Source organism: Mus caroli, unplaced genomic scaffold, assembly GCF_978045245.1.
Source record: "Mus caroli unplaced genomic scaffold, Mus_caroli_1 scaffold_8, whole genome shotgun sequence".
NCBI lineage: Eukaryota > Metazoa > Chordata > Mammalia > Rodentia > Muridae > Mus > Mus caroli.
In genome coordinates, this window is record NW_028227263.1 from 101,638,781 (window position 1) to 101,653,052 (window position 14,272).

The window sequence follows — 14,272 nt, forward strand, 5'->3', positions numbered from 1 at the left end:
AAGAGCGGGGAGGGGGCGTCCTGTGAGGAGACCAGGCCTGGGGGAGGAGATGAGGCAGGGCTGGCCCTGGCCTGTGCCTTGATTCTGGGCCCACCACTCACTCATGGGCCACCTAGAAAGGGAGGTCCCATGTTCCAGCTACAACCCCCTCAGATGGGGGCGGGGGAGGGCACATCCAGATCTCCTCTCTTGGAGCCAGAAGTCAGAACCAGTCCCCAAAAGTAAGTCAAATACAACTCTTTATTAGTTTTCGGTCGCCTCGCTCTTATCTCCAGAGTAGTCGGAGTTGAAATCTGCCTGAGAGGCCTTCTTCAGTCCCATCTGTTGGGACAAACTCAGCTCTGACTTGGATCTTGTCACGGGGGTTTTGACTTCATCACTTGCATTCTTCAATTTAGCGCTGACTTTCCTAAAGTGAAGTACCCTGGGGCAGGGCACAGGTGCACAGAACCACATTAGGTCACAGGTCGAGTGAAGTACACACTTTCCTGAACCGCCCCCACCCCCCAGCCTCACTTAACAGTTTATATAAGCCTTGTCCTCCTAAGTGAGCCCCAAAGGAAGGTGCCCAGGAGCTTCCTGTCCTTTGCCAGCACTGGATTGTAGGAAGCCCTCCCTCCACCCAGGCCCGACCCACTCCAAATCACTTCCCTCCACAAGGCCGTTCCCTTTCATTGAAGCCCCATCCATCCATTCATCCATCCAAGCCCTTGTCTGCACCCTTCTATAAAATCTCTCGGGCTGGTGAGATGGCTCAGTGGGTAAGAGCACCCGACTGCTCTTCTGAAGGTCCAGAGTTCAAATCCCAGCAACCACATGGTGGCTCACAACCATCCGTAATGAGATCTGGCACCCTCTTCTGGAGTGTCTGAAGACAGCTACAGTGTACTTACATATAATAAATAAATAAATCTAAAAAAAAAAAAAAAATCTCTCCATAGCCAAGACTTCAGTCCTCCATCAAGCCACTCCCCTTCACCAAGCCCTCCTCTCCACCAGCTCCATCAAGCCTGCCTCTGTCTTCAAGCCCCCCTCTTACCCAGACCCCCAACTCCTCTATCAAGACATGCTCCTTTCAAAGCTCGTCTCGTTCCTGCTTTTCCTCCACTGCACCTGCATCTCTTCCCTTCACCCAAGTCCACTTTATCTAAGGCCCACCCTCCCTTCAAGTTTCCTGGTGAGCAGCTCACGAGATAATGATGCTGGCCACAAGAACCACAAAGCCAAGGGTCAACAGTATTAAGAGGCGGGTTTTCATTTTTTTCTCTGGATTTTGAGCGACTGTAGGTGTGAGCTCCGGGTAGAGCTCCGGGTGGTGCAGCTCCGGGTGGTGCAGGTCCGACTCTGGCTCCTGCCCTGGTGGTATCTGTGGAGTCACCTGGTCAGGAGTCTCTTGTTCCTCTTGGGTTATGATGTTCGGTGGTTGGTTTTCCTCTGAAGGCCTTGGGGGCAATACTGACAAAGGAGAACCATAGGGCAGTCCTGGCAGCAGCCAATAACTGCAAGCCTACCCCAAAACCCTAGCCTTCTCTAGTGGGTGGGCACACCCCAGTAAGTCCAACTGAAGCCTAAGACAACCCAGTTAGGCAGGAAACCATACCTCTAAGACCAGAAAACACGCCTTCTAAGGGAAGCCACACCTCTCATCACAGACCCTGTTTATAGCCAAAGCCACAAACCCAATAACAAGGCCATGCCCAAAGTAAATCTGGTCCCGTGGACGAGGCCACACCTCCAGAGCTTCTCCCATCCCGAATGCCACTTTTCCAACACCCCAGACTGACCTGTGACATCATAGCGGATGACGGTGGCATGACCTTGGTTGATGGTATCCAGCACACAGCGGTAGTTGCCAGCATCCTCTGGACCCACCATCGACTTGGTCAGATAAGGTTCTTTCCCCTTGGCAATCAAGGTCTCAGAATTGTTCTCCCAAACCTAGACCCAAGCTCAAGGAGTCACAGAGGCCTGGGGAATTTGGGAACTGGGAGGTGGGGAGTACAGGGTGAGAAGGACATGGGGCCTGGGGTGCAGGGGAAGAAGGAATCAGGACTTCTGACCTCCCTAATCCTGACAGGAGGCATCCTAGACTGGCTGCCATCCACAGGATTGTGGCTGGCAACAGCGAGTCCCTGGTCAGGGTATGGGATTTCTCTAAGGATCATTAGAGGATACCTCTAACAGGCCGTGAAGGCCTGGTTCAGGGCAGGTGACACAGGGGCTCATACGGGTCTAACAGACTTAGGATCAAGGGAGTTGGATGTTCCCACCCTGTAAAAACTGTAATCTGTAAGTCCCTTAGAAGCATGATGCCAACTGAGCAGACAGTCCAGGACCAGGTCTTCCGAGCGATGTACCTCTATGTGGCGCTCTGTGCAAAAGAGGGAGCTGCAGCTACTTCTGCAGGAGCCTTGCTGCAGCTGCCTCTTATAGGCCCTGTCCCCCTCTCACACTGGGCTCTTATGCTGGGTGGCATCCTCACCTCCACAATCTAGGGATTTCCGACAAAGATGCAATTGCTTTTCGCACTTATGACACCAGATCAAAGTCTGCGACATCACTCCTAAAGGGCAAAGGTTGAAGTTGTATTCTCCCTCTCAGAGAGAGGGCTGAACAGAGAATTTGTCCAGGTCAAGGGCTGGGCAGCTGTCTGCAGTATCTAGATTGTTAGTACCCTGCTGAAGGGGAGCAACTACAACACTGCTCACTATCTAAGAAACCCAAGTTGGAGAAAGTGCTGGAGGTCCAAGGACTGGTCAGAAGGGAGGCCCATGGAGAAATAAGAACAGGTTATGCGTATTGGACTTACCGCATTTGTTGGGACAAAGAACTGCCTCCAAAGTGAGAAAGGACGGAGGGAAAGAGAAAGAAAATCAGATTTATTTTTGCTTTTAGAAAGGAGTCTCGCATAGCCCAGGCTAGTCTCAAACTTGCTGTGGACAAAGAGGACCTGGAGCTCCCCACTTCCTGCCTCCACCCATCAAGTCCTATACTCACTCACAGGGGTAGGCTCAGCCTGTAGGCATTAAACCCAAGGTGGACTCAAACTTGCAATTCTCCTGCCTCAGTCTTCCAAGTGCTGGAATGACAGGCTTTGCTACCAAGCCCCAGAGGGAGGAGTGGATGTGGAACGAAAAGGTCTGCGATTTAGGAGCTGTTGGGCAGGGAGGGAAGGACCTGGGGGCGGTGCTCCTGAGGGCTGAGTGAAGGCGGAGTTAAGGAAGCCAGTGGTGGCAGTGGGTGTGTCCTGCGCCTCCACCTTCCCTCACCTTCCTTTTGGAACTGTCTAGCAAGATTGTTATAGATGTCCTTTTGATGTTGAAGCATCCACAATAGTTCCTTTATAAAGAGCTCTCCTAGGAGGAAACAGAGCCAGAAGAGATGCCCCCGACACTCAGAGGCGAGGTGCAGTCTAGATTCCCTACACTACAGGTACTATAAGTGGCTTCAGACTCACTATGTAGCTGAAGATGACCTTGAACGCCTGATCCTTCTGCCTCCATCTTCAAGCGTGTACCACCATACCCAACATCCCAACCCCTAATTTTTTCCTCTCTCCTCTCACCATGAGTTCTGGCTGGCCTAGAACTTTCCGTGTAGACCAGGCTGGTCTCAAACTCAGAGATCTGGCAGCCTCTGCCTCCCCAGTGCTGGGATTAAAGGCGTGCACCACCACAGCCAGATCCACCTCTTTTTCTTATTTGCTTAGAAAGGATGTCATTAAATTGCCTGAGCTGTTCTGAAACTTTAGGTTTAAGCAATTCTCCTGCCTCAGCCTCCTGAGTAGCTGGGAGTGCAGGTGTGCCCCACCTGTCTGGGCTAGCATGTCATAGTCCAGCCCTTTCCAAGAGAGCAATCCGATCAAGCATCGAACTTGCTGTCATCGGGCTATAAAATGCATGTCTTACTTCCCTCGGGCCTCACAGCCAGTGAGAAAGGAAGATGGTCGGGACTTCCACGGTCGGGGGCTGAGGAAGTTGCCAGGCCCCAGGCTCAGGGTCACTTGGCTAAGAAGTGGCAGGGCCACAATGGCACCCAAGCAGAGACATGAATCTTCACTTGTTTGAAGTGTCACCAGCCATGACTTCTGAGGATCTGCCCATATCTTTGGGTACATTTACCTTTTAAGTCGCTGTCTGTTATACGCTTCAGATCCTTCAGGAAACTCCAGACTGCTTGTTCCAGTGTGTTCTCGTCTGTGTGCAGAGGGCAGACATAGAACCCTAGACTCCAGCTTTTCTAGCTCATAGTTACTCCAATACCCGTGAAGCCATCGGACAAAGAGACCCGCCTCTGCCTCCCAAATACCAGGAATAAAGGCATGGACTACTACACCCAGCCACTTTTTCATTCTACCTACAGTCCCTGTCACCCCTAGACTGGGACTTCTAGCCCCAGCCCTTCCTCTCCCAAGCTCCCGAGGTCTGCATCTTGACCTGCCCTCTTTACCCACGGCCCCCAAATAGGAATCCTCAGCCGAATTGACTTCGCCGAAGCTGTTTACTTCATAGTTCACCATCCTCATTACATTTTTGAGAGCGTCGCTTGGCAGGCTTGGCAGGTGGTCACGCAGGTAAGTATTTTCCAAAGTCTTTAGCTCAGCTGTCACAAGCTGGTCACATTTGATGCAGGGCCTCCCTGGACACAGGTAGTTGGCAAGAGCTGCCAGCAAGAGCGTAAAATGCGGTCCCATGAAGGCCAGAACGCACAGCTTGCCAGCACTGCCAGAGGATCCTGTCACCCCAAACCGAGGGCAGGGGGGAGGGCGCTAAACAGAAGCCAAAATCAGTCTTAGAGGATTCCAGAGCTCAATATGAGGTATACTTTGGGATATTCCCGAATAAAAGGAGATATCACTAATCAAAGACCCAAAGTTGTGAACTTGGACTCCCGAACCTCAAATTTGTAGCAGCACTTTGGAGGCTAAGTCAAGACCACCATGGCCTACTTGAGATTGTCTCAAAATTAATTAACTAAATATTAATAAAATTAATTAAATAAATAAACAATTTATCTAATAAGTAACCAACTTGGATATTACCAAACTTAAAAGGTCTTCAGAATACAAATTTTTAAACCCCAAATCCTTAAAGCTGATACTTAAACCTGGAAAAACTTCAGCAGGCCTCCAAAGCCATCCTCCAGTCTCTGGGGTACCTGTCTACTCTTCCTCAAGGCTGAGACCCCTTTCAGGACAGACTCTTCTCAGGCCCCCCCAGTACCTTAAACAACACCCTTTAAAAGCCGCTTTCCAACTCCGCGCCCTCGAGCGCTAGTGCTTCGCCCAGCTCAGTCCAGGTTCTGAGGACTTTTTAAAATACTTTCTCACGACTAAAGAGTAAGGTTTTCCTTGTCAGACTGGGGAGAGTAATTTAGGGTTTTTCTACTGACTCCAAGAGTCACCGGTCATCCCCTCTTCACAAAACACTCGGACCACATCCCACGTGTGGGACCCCAATTCCCTTAGAAATATTTCCTGACTCTTAGGCCCCGCCCAGAAATCAAACTCTCAAGTTTAATTGGGCTGCAACAAAGTAGGCCCCGCCCATCCCATCGTGACGTCATAGGGTGGCTGTCCATAGTAGAACTTTCCCAGCACCGACCTGATTGGAAGCCAGTAACCTGCTCTAGCCTCCTTTCAGGTCTTTGTAGACCCCAGGTTTTCCGCAGGATGCCCTCTGGCTGACTGGAATCCTTGGTGTCCAGATAAGGAGATGCAGGAAGTGGCTTGTCTTCTAAACTGGGACTACAACTCCCAGAAAGCACTGGAGCATCTCTTTCTTTATGATCTGTCCCACAACATGGAAAACATAGTTGATAGTGATATTCTTCCTTTCTTGCCTCAAACCATGTTAAGGAGAGTCCTGGATCCAAGCATGGTGACCCACATGTGTAGTCCTAGCTCTTGGGCGACTGAAACAAGAAGATCGCCACGAATTCCAGGCCAGTTTGGTCTACAGAGTGAATTCTAGGCCAGCCTGGATTATCTCAAAATAAGACAAAACATACGACAAGTCTGGTAGCCAATACTGAAAATTTCAGAGAAAGGAAATTGGACCACAAGCCCTCCTGCAGCAAGTGTTACCAGATCTGAGTAGGTGCTGTATCCACGAGACATGAATGTCCTCGGTCGACACACACACACACACACACACACACCTTTATTGTGTTGCACACTCAACACATGCAGTACACAGCTCCAAAAACATCAGATACAAGTATTGGCGATGTGGCTCTTTAATTCACAGCTCCCTCTCCAGCCTGTACAGGCCAACTTGGGAAAAAGTGCCCATAACTCCCTGAGAAGAATAGAAGTTGCTCTTGGAAGGGAATACAGTTAGATTAAATGCTATCTGAGGAACCTTCCTCCATTCTTGAAAAAGCATCACATAGGGGGCTGGTGAGATGGCTCAGTGGGTAAGAGCACCCGACTGCTCTTCCGAAGGTCCAGAGTTCAAATCCCAGCAACCACATGATGGCTCACAACCATCCGCAACGAGATCTGGCGCCCTCTTCTGGAGTGTCTGAAGACAGCTACAGTGTACTTACATATAATAAATAAATCTTTTAAAAAAAAAAAGAAAGAAAAGAAAAAGCATCACACAAACCCAATCTCAGCCAAACGTCCCATCCTTGTTTCAAGCCTGGGCTTCTGTAGGGGCATACGCTGGGTTCAGGGTTCTGGATTCTGGGTTCTGGAACACCTTCAGACCCTTTACCCTGGATCTTCTCAGAGCCAGATTTGGGGACTTTGTGAGCCCAGGGGTATGCCCTTCTTTTCTGTAGGCCTGGTTACCTCTAGAAAACAGATCCCAGATCCCCTAATAGCATCTTCAGAAGAAGAAACCTCCTTGATCCTAAATCCAGGACTAATCTGTGTAGCTCTTTAACTTTTGAGCTCTTTCTCTCTCTCTCTCTTTTGTTTTTTGTTTTTGTTTTTGTTTTTTGTTTTTTTTTTGTAAAGTTCCTAGATCTTTTAGGAGACCCCTGTGCCTCCAGACAGATATGTCTCAACAGGGGCTCTTTCCTCCAGCCCACTTATAGCCATTTGCTCTTCCCACCCTAAATAAAAGTCTTTCAGGTTTCTCTGGGGCCAAGGAGCTGGACAGAATTCATACACCCTCCAATTGTTCTCATCTCTCTAACAAGAGGCTGGCTCCAGAAAGGCTCGCATCACTCTGTGCCTCCAGCATCACTCCATGCTTCCAGCATCACTCTGTGCTTCCAGCAGTGAGGAAGTACTGAGCTTTTGTATCCACCTTCATTAAATTCTTCACTGTCTGGAATGTTGAGAGGGCCCTGCAGGGTGTTGCACAGGGACTGGACCAGGCTCTCAAAAACAGCCTAGAATGATCCCAGAAATCCAGGAGACCAGTTGGTAAGTCTGGATTTTCTTCAGCCTCCCTAACCCAGAAGCAGCTGCCTCCCTAACCCAGAAGACGAGCCAGAAGAGTCAGAAGAGACTGTGGCTTACAGTGCTGACTTGGGCTTCCCCTGCCATCAGAAAATGATACCCTGTTGAAGTGTCTGTAAAGCATTCCAGCATTTCCAACAAGTTGATGTGCAAGTCTGGAAATGAGTACCCACAGCTCCAGGGCTAGCACAGACATACTCCAAAGCATAGAGACATGGATGGCTGACTCCTGATGAGTCAGACCAATCTAAAAAGACTGTCTGGCTTCCAGGGGTCAAAGTGAGCCTGCAGTGGGGACAAGTCTGCATTGATGCCCACCCACTCAGGCAGGAAGGCAGCCTTAGGCCTGAAGATCTTCAGAAACTCCGAATCTGGCAGGGTGAAGTTAGCAAGGTAGACTGTGTCTCCACCAGCTAAGTAGGCAGCCCAGAAGCCAAAGGTGCCAATAGTCATGATGGTGTGGTTACACTGTGTGAGAAGTGCAAAGTCCTTCCCCGGTGTACCCTCCTGTCCATTGCCAGCGAAGACCACATCACCACGGGATGTGTCAATGTTCTCCAAACACCATTCCATGCCATTGCTGGTGACCACAAAGATGGGGTCTTTGTGTCGGGCCCGGAACCAGTCCATGGCTTGCTGGAGGTAAGCTCGGTCACCCACCACACCCTTCCAGCGATTGGGCATCACCTCCAGATAGTCTCCACGACGCACATGGACACCCACAAAGGTTTGAGGACGGATGCCCGCCGGGCCTATACGGAGCCCTCTCAACAGGTACTGGGCACCTTGCCGTAGATGGTCATGCAGAGTGAATTCCCTACGAATCTGTTCCCGAAGATGGTGGAAAAAGGTCCAAGAGCAGGGGAAACCAGACAGCTTGAGAAATGGGTCCTCCAGATGGGAGTACTCCTCTGACATCCAGTCATGTAGGACTAAGTGCTGCCAAGGTGTGAGGCTGTCCACCTCAGGGTCCAGCACTGGCAGGGAGATTCGGAACACGGGGGCCAGGGTGGTGTGCATCTCAGGTTGGATGAAGGCTTGGCGACCATTGAGCTGGGCTAGGGCCAGCAATGTGGCATACTGCCCCATCTGGTTACCAAACCTGCCTCCTGGGGTGATTGTCCAAGTCCCTGAGAGTGAGGAGGACTGCTCAGGACAGGAAGGGGAGCCATTAGATGTCTGCAATGGATGAGGTAGGCACACCATGGCCACTGGGGACTTCAGCAGGTGATAGTCTGAACACAGGACAGAGAGAGTTAGACCATTTTGAAAGAAGTTTCCTCCATTCAGGTGGAAAAAGAAGGAGCCGGCAGAGAGCACACAGACCAACAGGAATGCCAGGCAGAGCTGCTTCCGGCTGGGAGTCCACATAGCTATGGGGAGGAAAGATGAGTTAGAAGACACACAGATTAAGCCACCGAGTCTGAGTCTGAGACTCCTAAGGCTCCGGGATTTTCAGTGAGGTCAGGAGCTATGCAAATGAGTGGTTGCAAGACAGGAAGATCTGGGGGCCTTCTGGAAACCTCAGGGCTCAACTACCTTCTGAGGTGCACCTATATCTTACGGGCACATTCTGCCTCCCAGGCAATAGCTGGAAGCCAGGGGAAAACCAGATAAAGAGAAGGGATTTTAGAACTGTAAAAGCAAGCCCCTGGATGTTGTATAACTTTTCCTGTGAGACAGGAACAAACATCAGTTTATCTTACATAAAGACCAGTTACATACTCAAGAACGATTCAGCCCATGTCTGGCTTAGTGAACTTATTGAGAGGGGTCACTTACAAAAGTTTGGGTGACTCCAAGGCAGCTTCATAGTTAAAAAGCCTACTGCAAGTACAGGTGAGAGCTCACAAAAGCTGCATCCCTGAAGGAGGCCTGTGGATAGTTCCCTGGGTCCATAAGATCCTTGCTCTGACAGGAGGGAAGGGATTCTTAATGGGGAGAGGTTTGGGGTAGCTTCCATGTTTTGAGGAAGACAGGATAAGGGCTAGAGGGGCCTAGATACTCATCCCTGGGCGTCTGGCATCCCCAGTGCCAACTAACCTGAGCTCCTTGCTGGTGGTGAAAGCGAATTCTTTTTACCTGAGCTTCCAGTTCTAAAATGTAGCCTTCATCGGCCGCGCTTGGAGGTCAGGAGCCCCGGCTCCGTAGGCCTCCGCTTCAAGCTTCCTTCCTGAAACTGACTGAAGGCTGGGGCTCAGAGACCCGTGGGGAGAGAGAGAAAGAGAGGCAAGGTTCCAAGGTGTACAGCCTCCGCCCTCCGGGCAGGGCAGGTAGCAGGAGGCGGAGACACATCCTACCTGGCGCTGCGCCCTCTCCTCCGCCCAGGTGGATGGGGCGCTGCGCCCCTGTCCCTTCTGGGTTTTCTGACTTGCACGATGGGCAGCCCAGCTGGTACCCAGAAGCTGCCGTATCCTCTGTATGGACCCGGGGACTAGCACCCGGGCTGCAAGGCTGGAGCCGGGGAAAGGGGGAAAGCGGGGGGAGGGGGGCTCGGGTTTCATGCGCGTTCCCTTCTCCAGTGCCGCGACTTCTGCTTCCCTTAGCTGGATGCTCTGGGAGTAGCCACGCCCCAACGGAGCGAAGCCTGGCCACCTGCTCCTTTTTCGTACCCCGCCCGCTGCACTTTCCCAGGAGGATGGAGAACCTGTTTGCCAGCTGCCTCAACCCAAGTCTGAGCCTCTACTTGTAGCCGCCTACACATCACACTCCACAGGTTGTCTGCGCCCCAAGCCCCTCCTCTGTGGTGATCCTAAAGTCCGGGGCCCAGCTGTTACTTTTTAGATTGGCAAATACAGCAGATAACTTTTTTCTGGCCAGAAGGAGGAGAGAGAGTGTTTTCAACATTCTTTTTAGACAGGCCTCTAGTGAGGCTGGAGACAAAGGTCTTCCCATGGTTCCTTCCGAGCCCATTAATTAATCGCACGGAGTCGGGGCCTGAAGCAGCCTCACCTTGACACCTTAAAAGACTCAGAAATTCCATTTGGCTAGCCCAAGATGAGATCATTTCTTCACACTGCAGAGTCCCAGGGCCACATCAGTTCTAAAGGTCCACTCCCCAGCCTCCTCCCTTTAGATGCTCCCCTGGGGCTTAGGGGTTAGTGCTCCAGTCTCACTCCCAAGAGTCCTTGTTCAGGGTTCCTCCTAGAAACCCAGAAATCTGCCCCAGCACGCCTGGAACCGTCCAGCTCTTCCCCGTCACAGAGCCTGATCCTCCCCACCCCCCAAAGCATCTGAGGAGCACCTGTGCAGGACGCTGTCTGGTGAAAGAAGCACTAGGATTGCATCAGGGAGGACAGCAGCTGAGCACAGGGCCCGAATGCTAAGCAGGGGTTGGTCAGGGTGACTGGCCTGTGGCCAGCTGGGAGACTTCCACCTGCTGGGCTGAGGATTCCTCTTACACACTGCTGATACAGCTCTCCTGATGATGAAAGAAAGCCTCAGACCCCCCCCCACCCCCACCCAAAGCACCTTGAAGCTTGAAACTCCAAAAGGATGAACCACACCAGCTCAGTTGCTTACACAGAAAGTCTGAGGCCCCGGGTTCCTTCTTAGTACCCAAGAACCAGACCCCAGCCTCCTCCCTCAGACCCAAGAGCCAGACCCCAGCCTCCTCCCTCAGACCCAAGAGCCAGACCCCAGCCTCCTCCCTCAGACCCAAGAGCCAGACCCCAGCCTCCTCCCTCAGACCCAAGAACCAGACCCCAGCCTCCTCCCTCAGACCCAAGAGCCAGACCCCAGCCTCCTCCCTCAGACCCAAGAGCCAGACCCCAGCCTCCTCCCTCAGACCCAAGAGCCAGACCCCAGCCTCCTCCCTCAGACCCAAGAACCAGACCCCAGCCTCCTCCCTCAGACCCAAGAGCCAGACCCTAGCCTCCTCCCTCAGACCCAAGAGCCAGACAGACCCTAGCCTCCTCCCTCAGATCCAGGAATACAGACCCCAGCCACCTCCCTCAAACCCAGAACTGCAGACCCCAGCCACCTTCAGACCCAGGAGTGCAGACCCCAGCCACCTTCAGACCCAGGAGTGCAGACCCCAGCCACCTTCAGACCCAGGAGTGCAGACCCCAGCCACCTTCAGACCCGGAAGTGTAGACTTCAGCCTCCTACCTCAGACCCAGAACTGCAGACCCCAGCCACCTTCAGACCCAGGAGTGTAGACTTCAGCCTCTTCCCTCAACTCAGGAGTGCAGACCCCAGACTCCGCCCTCAGACTCAGGAGTGCAGAAGTTCCCTTCCTTAGACCCAAGGCCCCAAATCCCATCTTTCCTCCCCTCAGATGCTGAGGTGAAGATCCCATCCTCCTCCAGAGTCCAACCCTCCTTCCTCAGACCAAGGAGTACAGACCCCAGCCTCCTCCTTCAGATTTAGGAGTGCAGACCCAACCCCCAGCACTCTTCCCCCCAAACCCAGGGGATCCATGCCTAGCCCTTTCCGTTCAGACCCCTGTTGGAAAGACCCCCCCATTGCATCATCCGTCCAGGCCGCTCTGGCCACGGTGGAATTCAGGTTCCTGCCAAGTGTGTCAAATATCACGCGTCAGGAGTGGGGAGGGCACGTGGGCGGGCCTGTCTGGGTATAAATTCTGGTATCTCTGCGTTCACCAGACAGCCTTAGTGTCTTCTCAGCTGGGGATTCAACACAGGAAAAACAGCCATTCACTTTGCCTGAGCCCCAGTCTGAACCTGACCCAGCATTGCTGGGCACCGGAGTCAGAACACAATTCCAGCTGCCTTGGCTCCTCAGCTGCTCGCTTGCCAGGGGCTCTCCCGAACGGAGCGCAGCCCTGATGGAATGGATGAAAACTAGAGTTGGGGCCCTGGGTCTGTGGGTCCGGCTGCTGCTGGCTGTCTTTCTGCTGGGGGTCTACCAAGCATACCCCATCCCTGACTCCAGCCCCCTCCTCCAGTTTGGGGGCCAAGTCCGGCAGAGGTACCTCTACACAGATGACGACCAGGACACTGAAGCCCACCTGGAGATCAGGGAGGATGGAACAGTGGTAGGTGCAGCACACCGCAGTCCAGAAAGTGAGTGTGGGGATGGGGCCTCATGGAGGTTGAGAGGAGGAGGCTCCTGGGTTCTCACCACTGTGGACAGACCCTGAGAGCCTTTGTTTTGCCTCACAGGTCTCCTGGAGCTCAAAGCCTTGAAGCCAGGGGTCATTCAAATCCTGGGTGTCAAAGCCTCTAGGTTTCTTTGCCAACAGCCAGATGGAGCTCTCTATGGATCGGTGAGTCTCTTACTGTGGTCCTCTCTCAGAGGCTCCACCTCACAGAGCATAGGTTTCATGCATTCCCCCTTGGCTGTGGGCCCACTGTCTGTTTGCAAGAGGACACTGGCTTTTGCATCTTGACATATGTGAAGGGCAGACTGGCCCTCAGAGAAGCCAAGTGTCAGAACTGTAACCCTGTACCTGACCTAACCTCTCTCAGGTTCTGCTCCTGCTATCAGCGGGGCAATCCGGTACCCAGGACCAATAAATGACAAGACTAGAGGTGGTGGGTAAAATGCCAACCTAGGCAGAGAAAAGTTGAGGGAAGACACTGGGCCTGAACCTGCTGTCTGCAGATAGAGACAGAATTTTTGGTGTGAATGGAGTTGGTTCGCATCTGGACTCCAGGCCTGAGGGAGGAGGCTAGGGCTTGACTCTGGATCTGAGAGAGGAGGCTGAGACTGGACCTGAACCTGAAGGAGGAGTTTGGAGCTGGACTGTTCAGTCAGGGATTGGCAGACAGAAAGTACTGTGTGTCTCTGACTGTTTTCTCTGTCCCACAGCCTCACTTTGATCCTGAGGCCTGCAGCTTCAGAGAACTGCTGCTGGAGGACGGATACAATGTGTACCAGTCTGAAGCCCATGGCCTGCCCCTGCGTCTGCCCCAGAAGGACTCCCCAAACCAGAATCCAACATCCTGGGGACCTGTGCGCTTCCTGCCCATGCCAGGCCTGCTCCACGAGCCCCAAGACCAAGCAGGATTCCTGCCCCCAGAGCCCCCAGATGTGGGCTCCTCTGACCCCCTGAGCATGGTAGAGCCTTTACAGGGCCGAAGCCCCAGCTATACATCCTGACTCTTCCTGAATCTAGGGCTGTTTCTTTTTGGGTTTCCACTTATTTATTATGGGTATTTATCTTATTTATTTATTTTAATTTTTTTCTTACTTGGAATAATAAAGAGTCTGAAAGAAAAATGTGTGTTTGTTAAGAAGTGAGATGTGTTTCCTGTGTTTCTTTGAAACTGAGACCCTGTCATTCCCCACTGGGCACCATTTTGGGCTCTGATAAAGCATTCCTGGTACCACGGGCTGAGTTAGTGTTTTGGAACTGGTTTTTTTTTTTTTTTTTCTTTTTCTTTTTTGTTTTCTTTTTCTTTTTCTTTTCCTTTACCTTTTCCTTTTTCTTTTTCTTTTTCTGTTTCTTTTTCTTTTTCTTTTTCTTTTTCTTTTTCTTTTTCTTTTCCTTTTCCTTTTTCTTTTTCTTTTTCTTTTTCTCTTTCTTTTGGGGGGGGGGGTTGAAACAAAGCTTCAAAATAGGGCCTATTATGACTCTTTTTATTTTCTTTGAGACAAGGTCTCACTATGTAACCCTAGCTGGTTTGTAACTTTGTAGACCAGACTGGCTTCAAAATCACTTGCCTCTGCCTCCCTTAGTGCTGGGATCCATGGTGTGCCCCACCACATCTGACTCCTACTTCTAGATAAAGTTGAATCTTTATTAGCTGAGATCTCAAACCTGGGACAAGCAGCTGAGGGGCCGATTTGACGTATCAAAGAGGACCTGGCCACCAGGTTTTCTCCCAGCATCCCTCAGTTACAGAGCCCTCCTGGCTGGTGTACCCTGGAACCTTATCCTGACTCTCAAGC

General features: G+C 51.8%; 3 protein-coding genes across 7 annotated transcripts; 1 reads left to right on the plus strand and 2 right to left on the minus strand.

Moving 5' to 3' along the window:
• Positions 1-113: 113 nt before the first annotated feature.
• On the minus strand, positions 114-6,614 carry Izumo1 (izumo sperm-oocyte fusion 1). 2 transcript variants are annotated; one of them, XM_085841740.1, is made up of 10 exons: positions 5,604-6,614; positions 4,450-4,768; positions 4,122-4,196; positions 3,270-3,356; positions 2,810-2,830; positions 2,483-2,563; positions 2,271-2,371; positions 1,785-1,938; positions 1,191-1,455; positions 114-424 (listed from the first exon to the last, which is right to left on the minus strand). In XM_085841740.1, exons 2-10 carry the CDS (start codon positions 4,691-4,693, stop codon positions 244-246), a joined length of 1,209 nt encoding a protein of 402 aa, XP_085697866.1. In that variant the 5' UTR covers positions 4,694-4,768; positions 5,604-6,614; the 3' UTR covers positions 114-243. The 2 variants fall into 2 exon arrangements, with proteins under 2 accessions (XP_085697866.1, XP_021023658.1); XM_021167999.2 differs by lacking the exon at positions 5,604-6,614 and adding an exon at positions 5,223-5,522.
• A 303-nt stretch (positions 6,615-6,917) lies between these two features.
• Positions 6,918-9,889, minus strand: Fut1 (fucosyltransferase 1 (H blood group)). Of its 4 annotated transcripts, XM_085841741.1 has the most exons (3): positions 9,497-9,702; positions 9,197-9,325; positions 6,918-8,787 (listed from the first exon to the last, which is right to left on the minus strand). In XM_085841741.1, the coding sequence occupies exons 2-3, from the start codon at positions 9,225-9,227 to the stop codon at positions 7,652-7,654; spliced, it is 1,167 nt and encodes a 388-aa protein (XP_085697867.1). In that variant the 5' UTR covers positions 9,228-9,325; positions 9,497-9,702; the 3' UTR covers positions 6,918-7,651. The 4 variants fall into 4 exon arrangements, with proteins under 4 accessions (XP_085697867.1, XP_085697870.1, XP_085697868.1 ...); XM_085841744.1 differs by lacking the exons at positions 9,197-9,325; positions 9,497-9,702 and adding an exon at positions 9,715-9,889; XM_085841742.1 differs by lacking the exon at positions 9,197-9,325 and having other exon boundaries at positions 9,497-9,889.
• A 34-nt stretch (positions 9,890-9,923) lies between these two features.
• Fgf21 (fibroblast growth factor 21) lies at positions 9,924-13,480 on the plus strand. Its single transcript, XM_021169035.2, has 4 exons — positions 9,924-10,130; positions 12,022-12,441; positions 12,541-12,644; positions 13,190-13,480. Exons 2-4 carry the CDS (start codon positions 12,204-12,206, stop codon positions 13,478-13,480), a joined length of 633 nt encoding a protein of 210 aa, XP_021024694.1. The 5' UTR covers positions 9,924-10,130; positions 12,022-12,203.
• Positions 13,481-14,272: the final 792 nt, after the last annotated feature.

Bases quoted from the DNA above. Each gene is read 5' to 3' on its own strand.
- Izumo1 (XM_085841740.1), bottom strand. From the start codon at position 4,693: ATGGGACCGCATTTTACGCTCTTGCTGGCAGCTCTTGCCAACTACCTG. The intron at 4,197-4,449 runs GTAAAGAGGGCA...CTCTGCACACAG, and splicing joins TTCCTATTTGGGGGCCGTGG to ACGAGAACACACTGGAACAA. The intron at 2,564-2,809 runs GTAAGTCCAATA...TTTGCCCTTTAG, and splicing joins TCTTTGTCCCAACAAATGCG to GAGTGATGTCGCAGACTTTG.
- Fut1 (XM_085841741.1), bottom strand. From the start codon at position 9,227: ATGAAGCTGCCTTGGAGTCACCCAAACTTTT. The intron at 8,788-9,196 runs GTAAGTGACCCC...TCCTCCCCATAG, and splicing joins TTGGAGTCACCCAAACTTTT to CTATGTGGACTCCCAGCCGG.
- Fgf21 (XM_021169035.2), top strand. From the start codon at position 12,204: ATGGAATGGATGAAAACTAGAGTTGGGGCCCTGGGTCTGTGGGTCCGG. The intron at 12,442-12,540 runs GTGAGTGTGGGG...TTTGCCTCACAG, and splicing joins AGCACACCGCAGTCCAGAAA to GTCTCCTGGAGCTCAAAGCC. The intron at 12,645-13,189 runs GTGAGTCTCTTA...TCTGTCCCACAG, and splicing joins ATGGAGCTCTCTATGGATCG to CCTCACTTTGATCCTGAGGC.